At 43.7% G+C, this 16,802-nt stretch overlaps 1 protein-coding gene across 3 annotated transcripts in view; it reads left to right on the forward strand.

Moving 5' to 3' along the window:
• GPD2 (glycerol-3-phosphate dehydrogenase 2) overlaps window positions 1-16,802 on the forward strand; it is a 516,322-nt gene that overhangs the window by 120,595 nt on the left and 378,925 nt on the right. For all 3 annotated transcript variants that reach the window (XM_029605520.1, XM_029605522.1, XM_029605521.1), the window contains one exon: window positions 697-868. In XM_029605520.1, the coding sequence (XP_029461380.1) occupies window positions 697-868 (172 nt within the window). The remainder of the gene's footprint in view (window positions 1-696; window positions 869-16,802) is intronic.

Here is a 16,802-nt window from a genome sequence, read left to right on the forward strand (position 1 = left end):
AATTAATTTTCTGTATGTGAAAAATAATGAAAATTGAGAAATAAAAAATTAAAAAAAAAAAAAAAAAAGGAAAGTCAGATGAATTCAGCTTTCCTCCCTTGTCTGCTGGATGATTGTATGGTCCTCCTGTGGCTGCGTATGATAAGGATTACTGGTAGGTAGTCCAGTCCCTAGACTAATTTTATTACATTCTTACGTATTTTTAATCAAGTTTTTGCTAGTCTGTCCACAGTTGCTTTTGAAGAGAATACTGGCAGGCTGATGCCACTCCAGAGGTATATATATTCTGTGATGTCAGTTTGCTCCATCTACATCTGCTGATAGAGGTACATAACCCATTTGTTCTGGATTCATCTGACTGTCCTAAAGAAAAGGAAATTATCAGATAAGTAGTCATTTCTCATTAAACCTTGTATGAGGCTTGGAAAGGGGAGGACAAGGAAGAAATTAATACCTTGTTTCTCATCCCACACAGAATTCCATGTTCCCTGATCCCCCACCTGTGTAGCTGGTTAAGTTAGAATAAAGCCTGATCGAGTCCAGCCTTGTTGAAATCTTATTGCATTATGAACATTCTTTTCTCGCCATAATTAGTTATATTTGGGTTCAATTTTTTGGTCTACTCAATTTTAAATGTTCCTTACAATAGTGGAAGTATGTACAGTTTATCTTTTTTCATTTGTTTTGTTCCTGCAGGTTAGTGTTGGTTACGTTGAAGCAGCAGAACCTTCAAAGCAAGCTATCCAATATAAACTTCCATCAAGAGAGGCTCATCTTCTAACTCTGGAAAACACCAAAGAATTTGATGTACTTGTTATTGGAGGAGGAGCAACGGGATGTGGGTGTGCTTTAGATGCTGTTACTCGAGGTACTATTTGGAAGTCTTAATTCTTTTTTCCATTTGTCATTTCATGCTGATATAAAAATAATAAAGGATTCTTCATTCTGCTTATGTGCATTGTCCTGGAAAAAAAGCTGCATTTTCAGATTTTAAAATCATTTCTATATAATTTCGATAAGAATTGTAGCTAGAGCTCTGATAATGTAAGATAGTCAGTGTGACAAAGCAGTTGGGAAAGCTAAGATATACTTTATTGCATGATATCACTAGGAGACTGAGAAGTAACATTACCTCTGGTAAGATTTTGAGCCCTGGATTCACTTCTGAGAGCATATCTACAAAAGGATATGGACAAGAAAAGGCAATTCAAAGGAGGAGCACCAAAATGGTAACCTGAACTGAACTATAAAACATACACAGAGAGATTAAGGGAAATAGAGGAACTGTATAGAAAAAAGAAGAGAGAGAGAAGATATATTATAAACATTCAAAAATCTAGTAGGCTTCAGTAATATACCAGAAGGAATAATTTTTCATAGAATGAAAAGTTCATGAAGGGAGGGAAACTCCAAAGGAGACTTTGCATCCTGTATCAAAATTATTCTCTAAAATTTTAACTTCTGAAAAAAAAAAAACATTTTAGTTTTATCATGAGAGCTGCAGTTACACAAAGACGATGTATGGGTATGATTCATTCACTAACCTGTTTTTCCCGTAGACATTGAATGGGAGAAAAGTCTTAGTGAATCAGGCCCTATGTGCTTCCGAGTCATACAAGAACATAACAAAAGATATACCATACTGGGTCAGACCAAGGGTCTGTCATGCCCAGCATCCTGTTTCCAACAGTGGAGAATTCAAGTCACAAGTACCTGGTAAGTACCCAAACATTAAATAGATCTCATGCTACTATTTCTTATTAATTAATAGCAGTTTATGGACTTCTCCTCTAGGAATTTATCCAAACCTTTTTAAAACCCAGTTAGACTAACTTCCATAACAACATCCTCTGGCAATGAATTCCAGAGTTTAACCATGCACTGAGTGAAAAAGTTTTCTTTGAATTGTTTTAAATGAGCTACTTGCTAACTTCATGGAGTGCCCCCTAGTCCTTTTATTATCTAAGAGAGTATATAACAGATTTACTTTAACCTGTTCATTCAGGTCCTTTCGTGATTTTTGTAGACCTCTATTATATTCCTCCTCAGTCGTCTCTTCTCCAGTCTTTAACAGTCCTAATTTCTTTAGCCTTTCCTCATAGGGGAGCTGTCTCATGCCCTTTATTTTGGTCACCCTTCTCTGCACTTTCTCCAGTGCATCTATATCATTTTTGAATTGCAGTGACTAGAATTGCACACAGTATTCAAGGTGAGGTCTTACCATGGAATGACACAGAGACGTTATGACATTCACAGTTTTATTTGCCATTCTCTTCCTTTTCAAAAGTTTAATCACAACCTCCATTGATAGAATAAGCTAGTAATGCAAGTAGATTTTGAGTAACCTAAAAGTACATGCATACTTTCACAATGTACATACTTTTAACCACATTAAACTTTGAAACCTGCAGGAATTAATTTGAATCTTAACACATTTAGTGTATATTATATCTTTTTATTGGTTAACAGTGAAACTGATCAAATGAAATTTCACTAGCTGTTAACTATGGTCTCATGCAGTGGTTTATATCCCAACCAAAATCTGGAGGAACAGATCATATACTTTTATTTATAAAGTTTAGAGAGTGTTAGAAAAGGACTTTATTAAACAATCATTAAAACTAACATTGCACATGACCTATTCATCTAATATATTAAAAACCATATATTCAAGACCATATCTTGCTATTAAACCCAGTGAATATGTATATAGAAACCTATGAAAACATTGGTCAGAACAAACAAAAAGTTGTTAAATAATCCGTTTTTTTGGTCTAGAAACAAAGAATCTATGTGTAAATTATTTTAGAAAAAATGTTAAAATGGCAAATAAAATGGAGGATGTCATGATGCCTCTATATCGTTCAGTGATTAGACTGCACCTTGAATACTGTGTGCTATTCTGCTTGCCGCATCTCAGAAAAAGATAGTTGTACTGGAGAAAGTACAAAGAAGGGTGACCAAAATGATATAGGGCATGGAGCGGCTCCCTTATGATGAAACGCTGAAGAGGTTAGGTCTGTTCAGCTTGGAGAGAGAGAGAGAAATCGGAAGGAGCGAAGAACACAAGGAGACAAGACCACTGGACTGCTGGGGTAAGCACAAGTCGTTAGGCTGTATAACTCAACCCCAAGTGAATAACTCACTGCCGATTCCAGTAGGGAGCTACCCACTGAGAGCCCTCAGCCTGCATGGAACAGCTGAAGCTGAGAGCGAATTCCACAGGGAAAAAGTCCAGAAACACTCCACTCAGAGACAGGAAGCTGGGGTGCTGCAAGTGCAAACCTCTGTTGAGCAGGATTTCTTCACCGGCCTGGAAACCCTAAAGGTACCAGGGCAGGGCAAGGGCAATCTCAGAACAGATTGCCCTAAACCTGGCTTGGTTAATAATTCCTCAGCCATGATAGCATATGCTTCCCTCAAGGAGGCATACGGTCCAGTAAATGAAACTATCATTACATGAACCAGGACTCCCCTGTCTGAAGACAGGGTTATCCCTAAAATAGGAAAGTATAGCTTGCAAGCCACTGCAACCAAAGAGCAGCACCTCTGTTGCAGAGTTCCTCGTCCCCTAACTTCCTCAGCCAAGGATATGGCTTTAAGATGAAAGGCATATTTGCCAATTAGATGGATTAGAACCCTCCTCACTGAGGTAGGGTCCCACAGGCGGGAATGACTGGCAATAGTGGTTCCTATCAAAAAAACACTCATTGAGCTGAGCAGGAATCAAAGGTGACTCCTGGATGGGAGAAACCCTCTTCACTGGGGAGCTATTCTGGGAAGTTTCTCTCGCAAAATAGATCTGCTGTGCCTTTGGATGATCTAAGGAGAGCGCTACTGCTCCATCGGCTCTCAGATCTCACGAGGAGCTGAGAGCAAATGCCAGTCAGAAGCCCATGACATGCTTTCTCTGGGGAATGGATAATGAGTGACACCCCTTGCAGGGTTGGACAGCCAGGCATCCAGAAGGGACAGGAAAATAATGTGGATCGGGGTCTCCTGATCTCGAAAAACCTGTCAACTCTCCAGTTGAGAGTTGAGATACAATCACTAACTGCTGAAGTTTAGAAGAGACCAATCTGCCACTGGCAGCCATCCTTGGAAGGGGAAGGCTACCACGCTAATCAACAAAGGGGCCCCAGCAAAAACGATCAGATGACTGCAGCTGCTGTCCTCCGGCCCTGGCCTAAAAGGAGATGCACTGATTCAAAGAATTGAGATTCTGTTAAGTGATAAACCGGCCAGGAATGGAGCCCCAAGTGCTTCCTTCAAAGGGGATTTTTGATACGGAAGGGGTTGAAAGATATATTCCTCTTCTAAGGAGGGAGAAGACTCCCGACACTACCCTCCTGGTATCTATTTCCCTTAGGGGTCAACCAGGAACACAGTCATAAGTCAGTCCTATGACTGCACGCACAAGCTGTTGCGCTCACCATGAGGAAAACACACACACATACCCATAGAGTAGAGGGCCACTGGAGAATAGAGCCCTCTACTGTAAAAGCACACTGACCGGTACTCATACAGTGGTATCGCATTCTATGGATGGTGGCATATCTATTTCCCTACTTGCCATGCATGTGGGGTAGAATCCCATGTCACAGCAAGGACAGAGTACCACTTGCTAGAGTTGGTGACTGCATTTCTAGTCTTGAGAAATAACCCTGAAGTAGTCAAAAAAGCAAAACGCTGCCAGCATCGGGACCATTAGAATGGGTGGCACAGCAGCCATTGCTGGAATCATCAGCAGGAAGAATCATTCAGAAAAGCTAAGTACAATATAAGCTGTTGTTGTCGGTGGACAATTGAAACATGAAATATACAACGAGAGTTGTTATCCTATGGATAATTGGACTGAGCTTTTATTAAGTTGCCATTGATTCCTAATTAAAGGATGATACGAAGAAAGACATGAAAAAGCATAAATTGGATTGAAGATTAAAATTTAGATAAAATTAGGAAGAAAGTGGTATGGACCAATAAGAATTAAAGGATTCCAAGAGATACAAGTTATCATGGAGTTTAAAATACTGTTCTGAAGTCCCTCCTCCTTACACAGTAGCTGTTCATGTTTTCTTGGGAAATATTTTTGGTTTTGGATTGTTTTTACAGATTAGTTCTTGTTCTCCTTTTTTGAATGGCTGAGAACTGCAGAGACAGGGAGATTGCTGCCTGCCATCACCCGAGTTGCTTGGAGTAGATGCTTTTGCCGTACCCGATCGCGTATGCTGCGCTTCACTGCACAGTAACTCCCAGTGGAGTGTATAGGAACAGTGTGACAGCGTCCCTAGTACCACTGGGACTCTGGATATGGCATGGTGCTGGGTGGCATTCTATGGTTATTGCCAACTGATAATGCTCCAAGAGACTGAACAAAGCCCTTGAACTGTGTTGGGAATTGCTCACCACCGTTTTCCTCATGGAATGATAGCAGTGAATTCCATGGTGACCAACAGTGCCCATGGTGCTCTTTGTGTCCTGCAGTATCCGACCGTGACAACTGGTGCCTACAGTGGTGACGGGGCCCATAGCGCTTTCGCGCTTACCAAAAATGGATCACATTAAGGGCACCAAATGATGCTGCACCCAGGGCTTCAGCGCTTGACCGAATGTTGATCAGTTTGATAGTATATAGTGCCATCCCCGGCACCACTAGCACCCTCTGATCTCAACAGTCCAGCATCACCAATAGAGAGAGCCTGGTGCCTGAAGGCACCGATGGACCTCGATGCACCAGGAGCGCCTGTTGGCAGAGGCTCTGCAGCCCTGACACTCCCATTTGGTGCCCAGAGGAGCCGATGACTGCCAGTGCCATCAACTGTTCCCCCTCTGCTCACCTATCCATCCAAGGACATTGATGCTGCGACCTCGATGGTGTTCCTCACTAGCTGCTATGGCTGATGATATCCTCGTTAGCGCTCATTAACTGCAATGGTGCATGAATCTAGGTGGGGCCTTCGATGCCCCCCGATATCATTGGTATCCATGGTGCCTGATAGCATAGGCCAGTGATGGGACAGCATAATGTCCTTCAGTGCCCCGCCAAGGAACACCAAGGGCACCAGACCACTGCGCCTGGATGCCTTGGCATACCAGGGTGCCTTGAGTAAATGGCAACTCTGGTGCTTGATCTTTAAATGCTGAAATCCTTGTCACTCGAAGGCTCTCAAGAGCCTTGGTGGTTGATGGCCTCGGGGACAACAGGGTGCTCAGTGGCGATCCCAGTGCCTCATTGGTAGTGATCGATATTGTCGAGTGTGGCAATGAAAGGCATTGGTGGCCACTACTCCTGATGGCTGCCAGGGTGGCGCCCCGCACCTTGATGTCATCATGAGCATCTATGGTATTGAGACAGCTCCACACCATGATGGCCCAGAGGACACGGCTGTTGCAGTGAGGACATGCACCTCGATGGCATCGCGGGTGGCCACTCACACACCTCTGTGGCATCTATGGCATGGATGGGACCTCGATGCACCAAGGTTGGCGCTGCTACTCTATCATCTTGAGGACCAAGGCACTCAATGACTCCAGTGCATCGAGACTCCACATCCACAGATGCCTACGGCACAGAAGGCCCTTATGGCATCGAGGGTGCCCCAGCACCTCGGCGGCGTCAAGGGTGACCATGGTGCTCAATGGCAGTCCTGGTCCCTGACACGGTCCTGACATCTATGTATCAGACCAACGGTGCACTGGTCAGAGATGTGCATGCAGGGCCGGTGCAAGAGGTTTGGGCGCCCTAGGCACCTTTAGCCTTGCACCGCCCGCCCCCAGTCGCAGCCCCGACTCCAGGGGCAGAGACCACATGCCGCCACTCCCCCACCCTCCCAACCTCCCCCTCCACCCCCTCACAAAACACCTGGTCCAGCGGGGAGCCCAGGAGCGATCTGCCGCTCCCAGGTCGTTGGCTGCCACTAATCAAAATGGTGCTGGTGGCCTTTAGCCCCTACCATGTGACAGGGGCTACCGGTGCCATTGGTTGGCCCCTGTCACATGGTAGGGGCTAAAGGCCATGGCGCCATTTTGGTTAGTGGCAGCCAAGACCCCGGGAGCGGTGGATTGCTCCCGGGCCCCTCCGTTGGACCACCAAGGGGGTGTTGGGAGGGTGGCACGGGGGGGGGGGGGGGTGGGGAAGCAGGGTGAGGCGGGGGCTGGGCAGAATTTTGAAGGGGCACTTTTTGCCCTTTCAAAATTCTGCAGCCTGAAGTGGCCGCGAGCGGCGGCGGTGCCCTAAGCGCACAGGCCTAGCTCGCCTAGTGGTTCCTCCGGCCCTGTGTGCATGGGCAACCTATACTGGGCATGACACTGAATTTGTGGCAGCAAGATTCTTGCCCAAGCTCCTGCTCACTCTCTCTCACTACCATCACTGGCAAGCAGGAGGGGAGGCTACGTCATCCAGGGCTCCTGCCCATGGAGATTAGTTCCTTTTGAATGTGGGGAAGATGAGCTCTCTCTCCCATACAGGAACAGAGTGGTCCTCTATCTCTGCACTGTCTTGAACCTCCGTTGATGTCGATCATGAAACGACATGGAACTCCTACCCAGGTAGAACTCAGGCAAGTCCCCAGACTCAGCGGCCTACACGGATCGTCCACTGACTGCATTCAGTCAGTTCTGCCAGCAACTGACAAAGGTACAAAAACAGTTAGAGCAAGGAGAGGACGGAGATACTAAATTTCAGGTGTGGCATTTATTTATTTTTTTCTTTTTAAGGAATAGAAATAGGCTCTGCCAGACTGCACAGCGACTAAGGCCTGCCATGCGGCTGGCAGAAAGAGGAAAGAAGGAAAAGAAAAAACTACCGTAATGCTAAAGAAAAAAAAATCTGTAGCACTAGAGAAAAATCACTTGCATAAATTGTGAGGAGAAAGCAAAGCTGAATTCCATGACACACAGGGCTCCTGTGACCACATGGCTTCCACTGAAAAAAAGAGACTGAGGGACTCTGCCTAGGGTCAGGGTGATGAGTACAGCTGTACATGCTCAGTAGAGCATGTTTAAAAGTTCTAGATTCTTTGAGATCAAAGTTCCGTGCCAGGCTCCATCCGATGTCACCCATATTTATTTGTTTGTTTGTTTGTTTATTTGTTTATTTATTTGTTTGTTTATTTATTTATTTATTTAGAGCTTCTTCTATACTTTTGGGCATGGCCCTTAGAACAATAACAATTTTATGAATAGGAAACAGTAAAATATCTATAAGGTGAAAAATAGGAACTATATAAAACGGGGTATCTTAGGGAGGTACAAGTAAAATAACTATATGTTAATACGAGGAATTATATAATACAGGGTATCATGCTAGAATACTGCATTACAAAATACAGGAGACTACCATACAAGGTACAGAGAGTCATGGTTATTCAAAGCAGCGCAAGTGGTCAGTTGCAATGAGATAAAAAGAGAAAGTCTGAGCTGAAATACTGGTTACATAAAGTTCATGAGTGGTAAGTTGCAATGAGATAATTGAAAAAAGTCTGGGATTGACAAGCTGGTTACATAAAAGATTATGAGGAGAGGATCCCGGAGAACACAAAGGGGATAATAGCAAACACGAACGTGTTAGAAAGCTAAGCGAGCAAAAGGGTTCCTCGGGGGGAGGAGGGTAGAGAGTAGTGGGAAGAAGCGGAAACGTGTTGAATGCGGTAAAAATAATTAGGGGAAGTATAGAGGTCAGTGGAGGGGGAGTGAGTCAGTTGCAAGTGTTCATATAATTGATTTCCAGCTGTTAGGTATTCTTCATGGAGAGGGAAGAGAGTGAGGGGTAGGCCTGAAGGAGAACAACCATGTTTTTAATTTTTTTTTTTTTACTTTAGGAGTGGAGGTCTCTGTGTGTAAATCAGGAGGTAGGGAATTCCATAGGGTAGGGCCAGCAATGGAAAAGGCTCTGTTCATAGTAGAGGTCAGTTTGATGGATTTGATTGAGGGAGTGCGGAGATTTCCTTGGAGGGCAGGACGAGTAGGTCTTGTGGTCGTGTGAGGAAGGAGTGGAGGGTTGATCCAGTGGAGGTTTTCATTTGTAAGGCTCTTATGGATGAGGGAAAGTGCTTTGTAAAGTATTCGTGATTGTATTGGAAGCCAGTGAAGTTCGATAAGTGTTGGTGTGATGTGGTCTCTCTTTTTGGAGCTTGAAAGAATACGTGCAGCGGCATTTTGTAAGAGTTGTAACGGTTTAGTATACGTTGAAGGGAGGCCAAGGAGGAGAGCGTTACAGTAGTCTATTTTAGAAAAAATAATAGACTGAAGAACTGTGCGAAAATCAGAGAAATGTAGTAAAGGTCTGAGTTTTTTAATCGTTTGTAGCTTGAAAAAGCGGTCTCTTATGATAGTTAATAAAGGGTTTGAAAGTGAGTTGGTTGTCAATGAGAACACCCAGGGTGTGAGTGTGTGAGGGGAAGGATGTAGAGGAGTGAGAGAGGGGGATAGGGGGAGAAGGATGTTTGTTGGAAATGAGGAGTTCAGTTTTTTGGGGTTAAGAGCAAGGTGCATGTCTGTGAGGAGCTGGTTGATGGAAGAAAGTCAGGCTTCCCAGTTTTGGAGGGCGGTTTGTAGGGAGTCAGAAAAGGGGAAGAGAATTTGCATGTCATCTGCGTAGATGAAGTGCTTGATACCAAGATTGGTGAGAAGTGTGGTAAGGGGAAGCATGTAAATGTTAAAGAGGGTAGAGGAGAGAGAGGAGCCCTGGGGGACGCCCTGAAGAAGACTGATAGGTTCAGATTCAGTTTTGTTAGTTAGGACAGTGAAGTAGCGATTTTGAAGGTAGGATTGTATCCAGGAGAGTGCAGTTCCAGATATCCCAATACTTCTGAGGATGTTGATGAGGATAGAGTGATTGACAGTGTCAAACGCAGCAGAGATGTCCAACATGGCAATCAGATAAGAGGAACCCAAATCGATTCCTTTGATTAAGGTGTCAGTAAGCGAGAGTAGTAAGGTTTTGGTACTAAGATGCTTCCTGAAACCATATTGCGTTGAGGGACGAATGTTGTGTTCAAGGTAGAGAGAGAGGCGAGAGTTGACTAGGTTTTCAAGGTTTTTAGCTAGGAGGGGTAGGTTGGAAACAGGTCTGAAATTGGAAAGGGTGGAAGGATCAAGATTGGGTTTTTTGAGGATGGGTTTAACTACTGCTTGTTTGAGAAAATTGGGGACTGTGCCTTGTTCAAAGGAGCAGTTGCAGATGTTAGGGGTTTGGCAATTTCTTTGGGAATAGATAGGAGAAGTTTAGAGGGGATGGTTTCAGAGGGATGTGAGGATGGTTTCATCTTTCTCAGGATGTTCTCTATTTCCAACGAGGAAGATGAATCAAATGTGGATAGGGTAGCTGAGAAGTTGAGGATAGGAAGAATCACTTTATTGGTGTTATGAGAGAATTGTGCAGTAAGGGAAGAAACTTTATTTTTAAAGAAATGTGCTAATTCATTGCAGCGATTCTTGGAGGTAGTTGTTAGAGGTTGCGTAGGGGAGGAGCTGGTAAGGTCAGTAATCATAGAAAAAAGGGCCTTGGGATTGTAATGTAGACCATGTATCTTTCTAGCATAGTATTCTCGTTTAGTAAGGAGGATGGTGTTTCTGTATTCGTGCATGCGTTGATAATAGGTAGTTTTGGTTGCTGGGGAGGGGTGCTTGCGCCAGTACCTTTCTGCGGCTCTAAGATGTGTTTTGAGAATTCTGAGATCAGGTGTGAACCAGGGTTTTCTATTTAGATGGGCCGGATTGATAGTTTTTGTTGTTACGGGGCAGAGCTTATTGGCAATGTTGAGGGTGAGGTCGACCCAGGAGGAAAAGGTGTTGTCTGGAGACGAGAGGTCAAGTTGGTTAGCTATGTCAGAGCATGCTTGTGTGAGGGTGTCCAAGGTGCAGGTTTTGCGGTATTTAAAGGATAGAGGTTGTGAGGGAAAGGTAGGGGATGTTTGCGGTAGTGCGAGGGTGGTTTGGATAATGGAGTGATCAGACCATGGAACTGTGAGACATGATGGGGAATTGATAATATTGATAGTGGAGTTGATGAAGATAAGATCCAAGGTGTGGCCAGCTTTGTGGGTAGGGGAGTGTACGATTTGGTTGAATCCCATTGCTTCAAGGGAGGAAATGAAGGCTTCACAAGCAGAGGATTGTGGGAAAGTATCAACGTGTAGGTTGAAATCTCCAAGGAGAATCGTGGGTAAGTCGGGGGAGAGGGAGTTGGCGAAGAATTCAATCAGCGGGGAGGAGTCTTTCTCAAGTAGACCCGGAGGGGTGTAAATGAGACAAATTTGTAGCGATTTAGATTTGAAGAAGCCAATTTCGTACTGGTTGGGGAGATAGCATTTCTGAGATGAGAGCTTGAGATCCTTTTTTACAGCCAAGAGTATGCCACCGCCTCTTTTCTTTTTGCGTCGAATTGAGAAAATGTCGTATATTTCGATAGGGAGCTGATTGATGAGGGGAGTGTCATGATGTTTAAACCAAGTTTCAGTTATGGTGCAGATTTCTGGTTTGGAGTCAGTTAGAAGGTCATGTAGGAGATGTGTTTTCTTCTGGAGGGATTGGGCGTTGAACAGGATTAGGGAAATAAGCGAGAAACTGAGGGTTTGGGTAAGGGGAGAGATGGGAATAGGGAGGAGCCTTCTTCTGAGGTGTGTGGTCTGGTGGGATACTAAAGGGGGTAGTTTTGAGTGGTATCTGGGACTATCATCCCGCTTGTCCTCAGAGAATACAAGGACAAGGGGGCACTCCATGAAGTTATCAAGTAGCACGTTTAAAACAAATCAGATAATTATTTCACTCAACGCACAATTAAGCTCTGGAATTTTTCAGAGGGTATGGTTAAGGCAGCTAGTGTAGCTCGGTTTAAAAAATGTTTGGAAAAGTTCCTGCAAAAGTAAAGTCCATAAACTGCTATTAGTCAATAGGGAATAGCCATTGTTTGTTGCGGGCATTGGTAACATGGGATCTATTTAATGTTAGGGTGCTTGCCAGATTCTTGTGAAGTCAATTGGCCACTGTTGAGAGACAGGATACTAGGCTTTATGGCCCCTTGGTCTCATCCAGTATGACATATTTTATGTTTTTATGTAAGTCCTTTTCTAACACTCTTTAAACTTTATATATAAAAGTATTAAGGAGTGTTCTTCCAGATTTTGGTTGTGATAGTTCTTTTCAACCTTTTGTTTTTTTTATAGATTACATATTTTAGGGTTGTGTGTTTTTGTTTCTCTTTTTTGCTGTAGCTCATGCAGTGGTTGTCAATTTGATCCTTGTGACACTCTTGGGCAGTCTGGTTTTCAAGATATGCCCACTAATTGTGTATGAAATGTATTTGCTTGCACTATTGCATATAGATATATCACTTGCATATTAATTGTGGGTATCTTGAAAATCAGAGTAGCTGTGCAGGCCCCCAGGATTCGATTGATAACCACTGGTCAAGAAGATTCTTATTGTAAAAACGACATCATAGCCTTCTAGCCCTTATATAGTTTTTTGTTATCTGGTCATTAAAATAATGACATCTACAACCCATTGTATATATATCTATATCTATCTATATTTATATATGTCTATATATATATATATATATATATATATATATATATATATATATATATATATATGTCTATAAATATAGATCTCTCTATCTCTAGAGATATCTCTCTATTAGACCTCAGTTTAATGCTTATTTAGGCCTTTGGGGTTTTAATTATAAGTGCATACGTTGTCATATTGTCAGATTAAGGTTTCTATCATACCCGGTATCCTGTTTCAAACAGTATCCAATCCAGGTCATAAGTACCTGGCAAGAACCCAAACAGAAAATATATTGCATATTGCTATTGTGCAGTGGTAAGTAATATCTACTTGTCTACATGGTTAATAAGTTTATTGACTTCTCAGAGGACAAGCAGGATGGTAGTCCTCACATATGGGTGACATCATCAGATGGAGCCCGATGCAGGAAACTTATGTCAAAGTGTCTAGAAACTTTGTCTAGGCACACTGAGCATGCCCTATACCAGTGGTTCTCAACCGGTGTGTCGCAACACACCAGTATGTCACCAAGCACCGGCAGGTGTATCGCACATATCCAGGTCTCACTGCTCTTCCCTCCTACTCCTCACCCCAGCGAGATGCACAGAATTCACGAACACTGCTGCCGTTCCTGCCCATGCTATTAGCACATTCCAGCCCAGAGAGGAACGGCAGCAGTGTTTGTGGAAGCCGGCAACAGCAACATGGCTTTTCTTCTTCCTGCCCCTGCACCCAGAAGAAGTGATGTTTACCGGGCACGCGGGAAGAAGAAAGGGTCATGTTTCTGCCGCTACAGAAATCATGTCCCAAGGCTCCCAAGATGACTCCTGGCCCCGCTGTGGTAAGGCAGCACTCAGCTATTTGCTTGTGCTGCGATAAAAGTGGCACAGAGCAGTCAGCTGAAAATGTGGCTGCGGGAATTTCCTGCCTCGCGACTGTTTGGGAAATCCATCGATTAGTTGCCCTGGGTCTGTGGCAAACCTCCTTCACTGTCGCAGACCTAGGGCAGCTAATTAACGGATTTCCCAAACAGCCATGCAGCAGGAAATCCCCACAACCACATTCTCAGCTAACTGCTCTGTACCGCGATGATCGCGGCATAGGCAAACAGCTGAGTACTGCCTTCTTACTACTGTGGGGCCAGGGGGAGTCACTCCTGCTGCAGTTCCCAGCCTGTCATGACTCTGCTTCAATAGCAGCATAACAGCTGCCTCGTGCTGTAGCTGCCATGTGTGCTGGGGATGGGGGGTGAGTGAATGAGACAGAGAGAGTGAGCCAGCATTGTGTAAGTGTATGAGAGAATATGTGTGAATGAAACTGTGTAAGTAAGAGAGAGAAAACGTAAGAGAATGGTCAAGGAGGTAACTGATGTGAGAGAGAGAGAGTGGTCAGGGAGGTGACTGTGTGTGTGTGTGTGTGTGTGTGTGTGTGTGTGTGTGTATGTGTGTGACAGACTAGTCGTGGGCCCTAAGGAAGAGGACAGAGCTTCAGCAACCAAGGCAAAGGATTAGGATAGTTGCTGGAAAGGGTAAATAAAGGTGGCTTTTAAGTTTCTTTCTTGATTGACTGCAATTTTAATTATTGGGTATTATGTGATGTCTGCCGCTTGAAATATTTTATTGGTGTTTGGAGAATTTTTTTATAATTTTTATGTTTTTAATGATTGGATGTTATTCTATTTATCAGTTGTTTTGAAACATTTATTCTAGTTTTAGAATAACTGGTATTTTATATTTCTTGAGGAATATATAAATAGAAATGTGTAGACAAACTGAACTGGAAAAGCAAGGAGCCAGACTGAGTGTATGCAGTACAACAATGGAAAAACAAAAACTAACTTGATGGTCACTTTATTTTGTATTTGGTGTGGGTCGGTCTGTCTGTTCTGCATATGTGACCCAGATATAAGGGTATTCTGCAAGATTATAGTTTCTGCGTTGGGATCTATAGAGAGCTTGCCTTGTTCTTTTTTTCTTAATAGGAGGTGTATTGGTGTTTAGGGGAGTGCCTGGTTAAATATTTGTAACATTATCTTTTCATAGGTAGGGTTGTTACTTTGTGAATAAGTTCCATAATACAGGTGTAACTTTGTGCGGATTAATTTGTATACATTATTGTAGATCCTGGAAGTCTGTTAGATGTTATATTTCTGTTTCCATTTCTCCAGTTTGGCTCTTCATGCAGTGACACTTTTGGGTTTCCATTCCAGTTTCTGTCTCCATATTTGTAATCTGCAGTCTTTCTGAACTTGGTGAAGGTATTTTACTAGCATGTAGGCATTTGTATCAATCTTGTTTGTTGTGTTTTCTCAATGGGACATGCATGGGTGGTAAACTACTGTCTTTTCATAAGGAGGGCTATTGCATCTGGTAGGAGAAAATGTTTGTTGCTATTACTGAGATGACACCCGAAATCTTTTTTTTTTTGAATGGTAAATTGAATGGAGAATGGCCTAGTTCTACTCTGCACCCATTGTTTGGGGGTCAGGGCAGAACCTGTAGATAGAGTATGTGTTTACATTTAGCCTCATGACTATCATGTGTTCAGTGTGTCACGCATGTGAGAACTGTCAGGTGTGTCCCGACAGAAAAAAGGTTGAGAACCACTGCCCTATACCACGAGTGGTTTCTCTTCAGTCTTTTTTTTTTTTTCCACAGAGCTGTCAGCATCACAGTTGGCTTGAGCTCTAAAACGTTTGGATTTTTACCTCGTGGAAAATGGTTTTTTTGCAGTTTTTCGCGCTCTCTCGCGATGCCTACCTGTAGTATCCCCAGTCAGGGTTTATGGCATTCCGGGTATGTTTCCTTTTGCGGTCAGTACCCCCGTTGTAGTGGTGGCTCGATGCCAGTCTTCCATCGACACCTGCTGCCATTGTTCCATATTTTTCCCATTGTTTTGCCCTGTCATGGCCATGTCTGGTTTCTGACAATGCACACTGTTTCTGAGGACCATGTCAATAACTGATCCTCATGAGGTTTGCATCCTCTGCCTGGGAGTATCGCATGACGTCCAGGGTTGCTGCTTGTATGCCCACATGACCCTGAAGGGACATTGGCTTCGACCCAACAAAATGGACAACCTCTTTGGGTCGAAGAACATACATAGTAACATAGTAATAATGGCAGAAAAAGACGAAAATGGTCCATCCAGTCTGCCCAGCATGCTTCCCAAGGTAGTAACTGCCGTTCTGTGCAGGTTACCCCCATGTTTCTCTTAAGGGTAGTAACTGCCGCTCCATGCCGGTTAAGCTTTCATATTTATTCCCATCCTCTAGCTTTTTAGGGATCCACAATGTTTTATCCCGTGCCCCTTTGAAATCTTTCACAGTTTTAGTCTTCACTACTTTCTCCGTAAGGACATTCCAGGCATCTAGCACCCTCTCAGTGAAGAAATATTTCCTGACATTGGTTCTAAGTCTATCTTCCTGGAGTTTCAATTCGTGACCCCTAGCTCTACTAAATTGTTTCCAATGGAAAAGGTTTGACGACCATGGATCATTAAAACCTTTCAAGTATCTGAAGGTCTGTATCATAGCCCCCTGCTCCTCCTCTCCTCCAAGGTATACATATTCAGGTTCTTCAACCTCTCCTCATACGTCATTCGATGGAGACCACGCACCATTTTGGTTGCCCTTCTCTGGACCGCCTCCATCCTGTCTCTGTCTCCCTTGAGATACGGTCTCCAGAACTGAACACAGTACTCCAGGTGAGGCCTCACCAAGGACCTGTAGAAGGGGATTAACACTTCCCTTTTCTTACTAGATATTCCTCTCTCTATGCAGCCCAGCATTCTTCTGGCTTTGGCTATCGCCGTGTCACATTTTCCAAAATGGCACAAAATAATCTTGCCCCAGTCACATGACCTGGGCAAAGTCCAGGCACCGGACCTCAGCCATGTGGAAAATGACACCATTTGGGACCAGAATGCATCCCTAGCCCTTCTGCTTGCAGGTTTTCCAATTTTTGCGGTGTGTGAGAAGGATGGGCCACAGTTTGCCAACGCTGTGGACATGGTGCATTCGGGGGAGGGTCACTATACCCCAACTATTTTGTTAAAATCAAGGGTTGGGGTGTTAGGGGTAGGGATGTTACTTGCCTGGTAACTTTGATTTTTATTTTATCAGTTAACTGGTGTAAATTAATCCCACAGGCTGCGCATAATACTTTAAAATCCCCTATTGCCAATTGTGTTCCAGCTGTGTTTGTATCAAGTGCCTCCTAAGAGGCGCTTGGAAGAGATTCCTTGCCCTGAGAATCTCTTCCTGTATGTATCGCTCTCTGTTTGTTTATACA

The sequence above is a fragment of the Rhinatrema bivittatum genome, chromosome 6 (genome assembly GCF_901001135.1).
Source record: "Rhinatrema bivittatum chromosome 6, aRhiBiv1.1, whole genome shotgun sequence".
Taxonomy (NCBI): Eukaryota; Metazoa; Chordata; class Amphibia; order Gymnophiona; family Rhinatrematidae; genus Rhinatrema; species Rhinatrema bivittatum.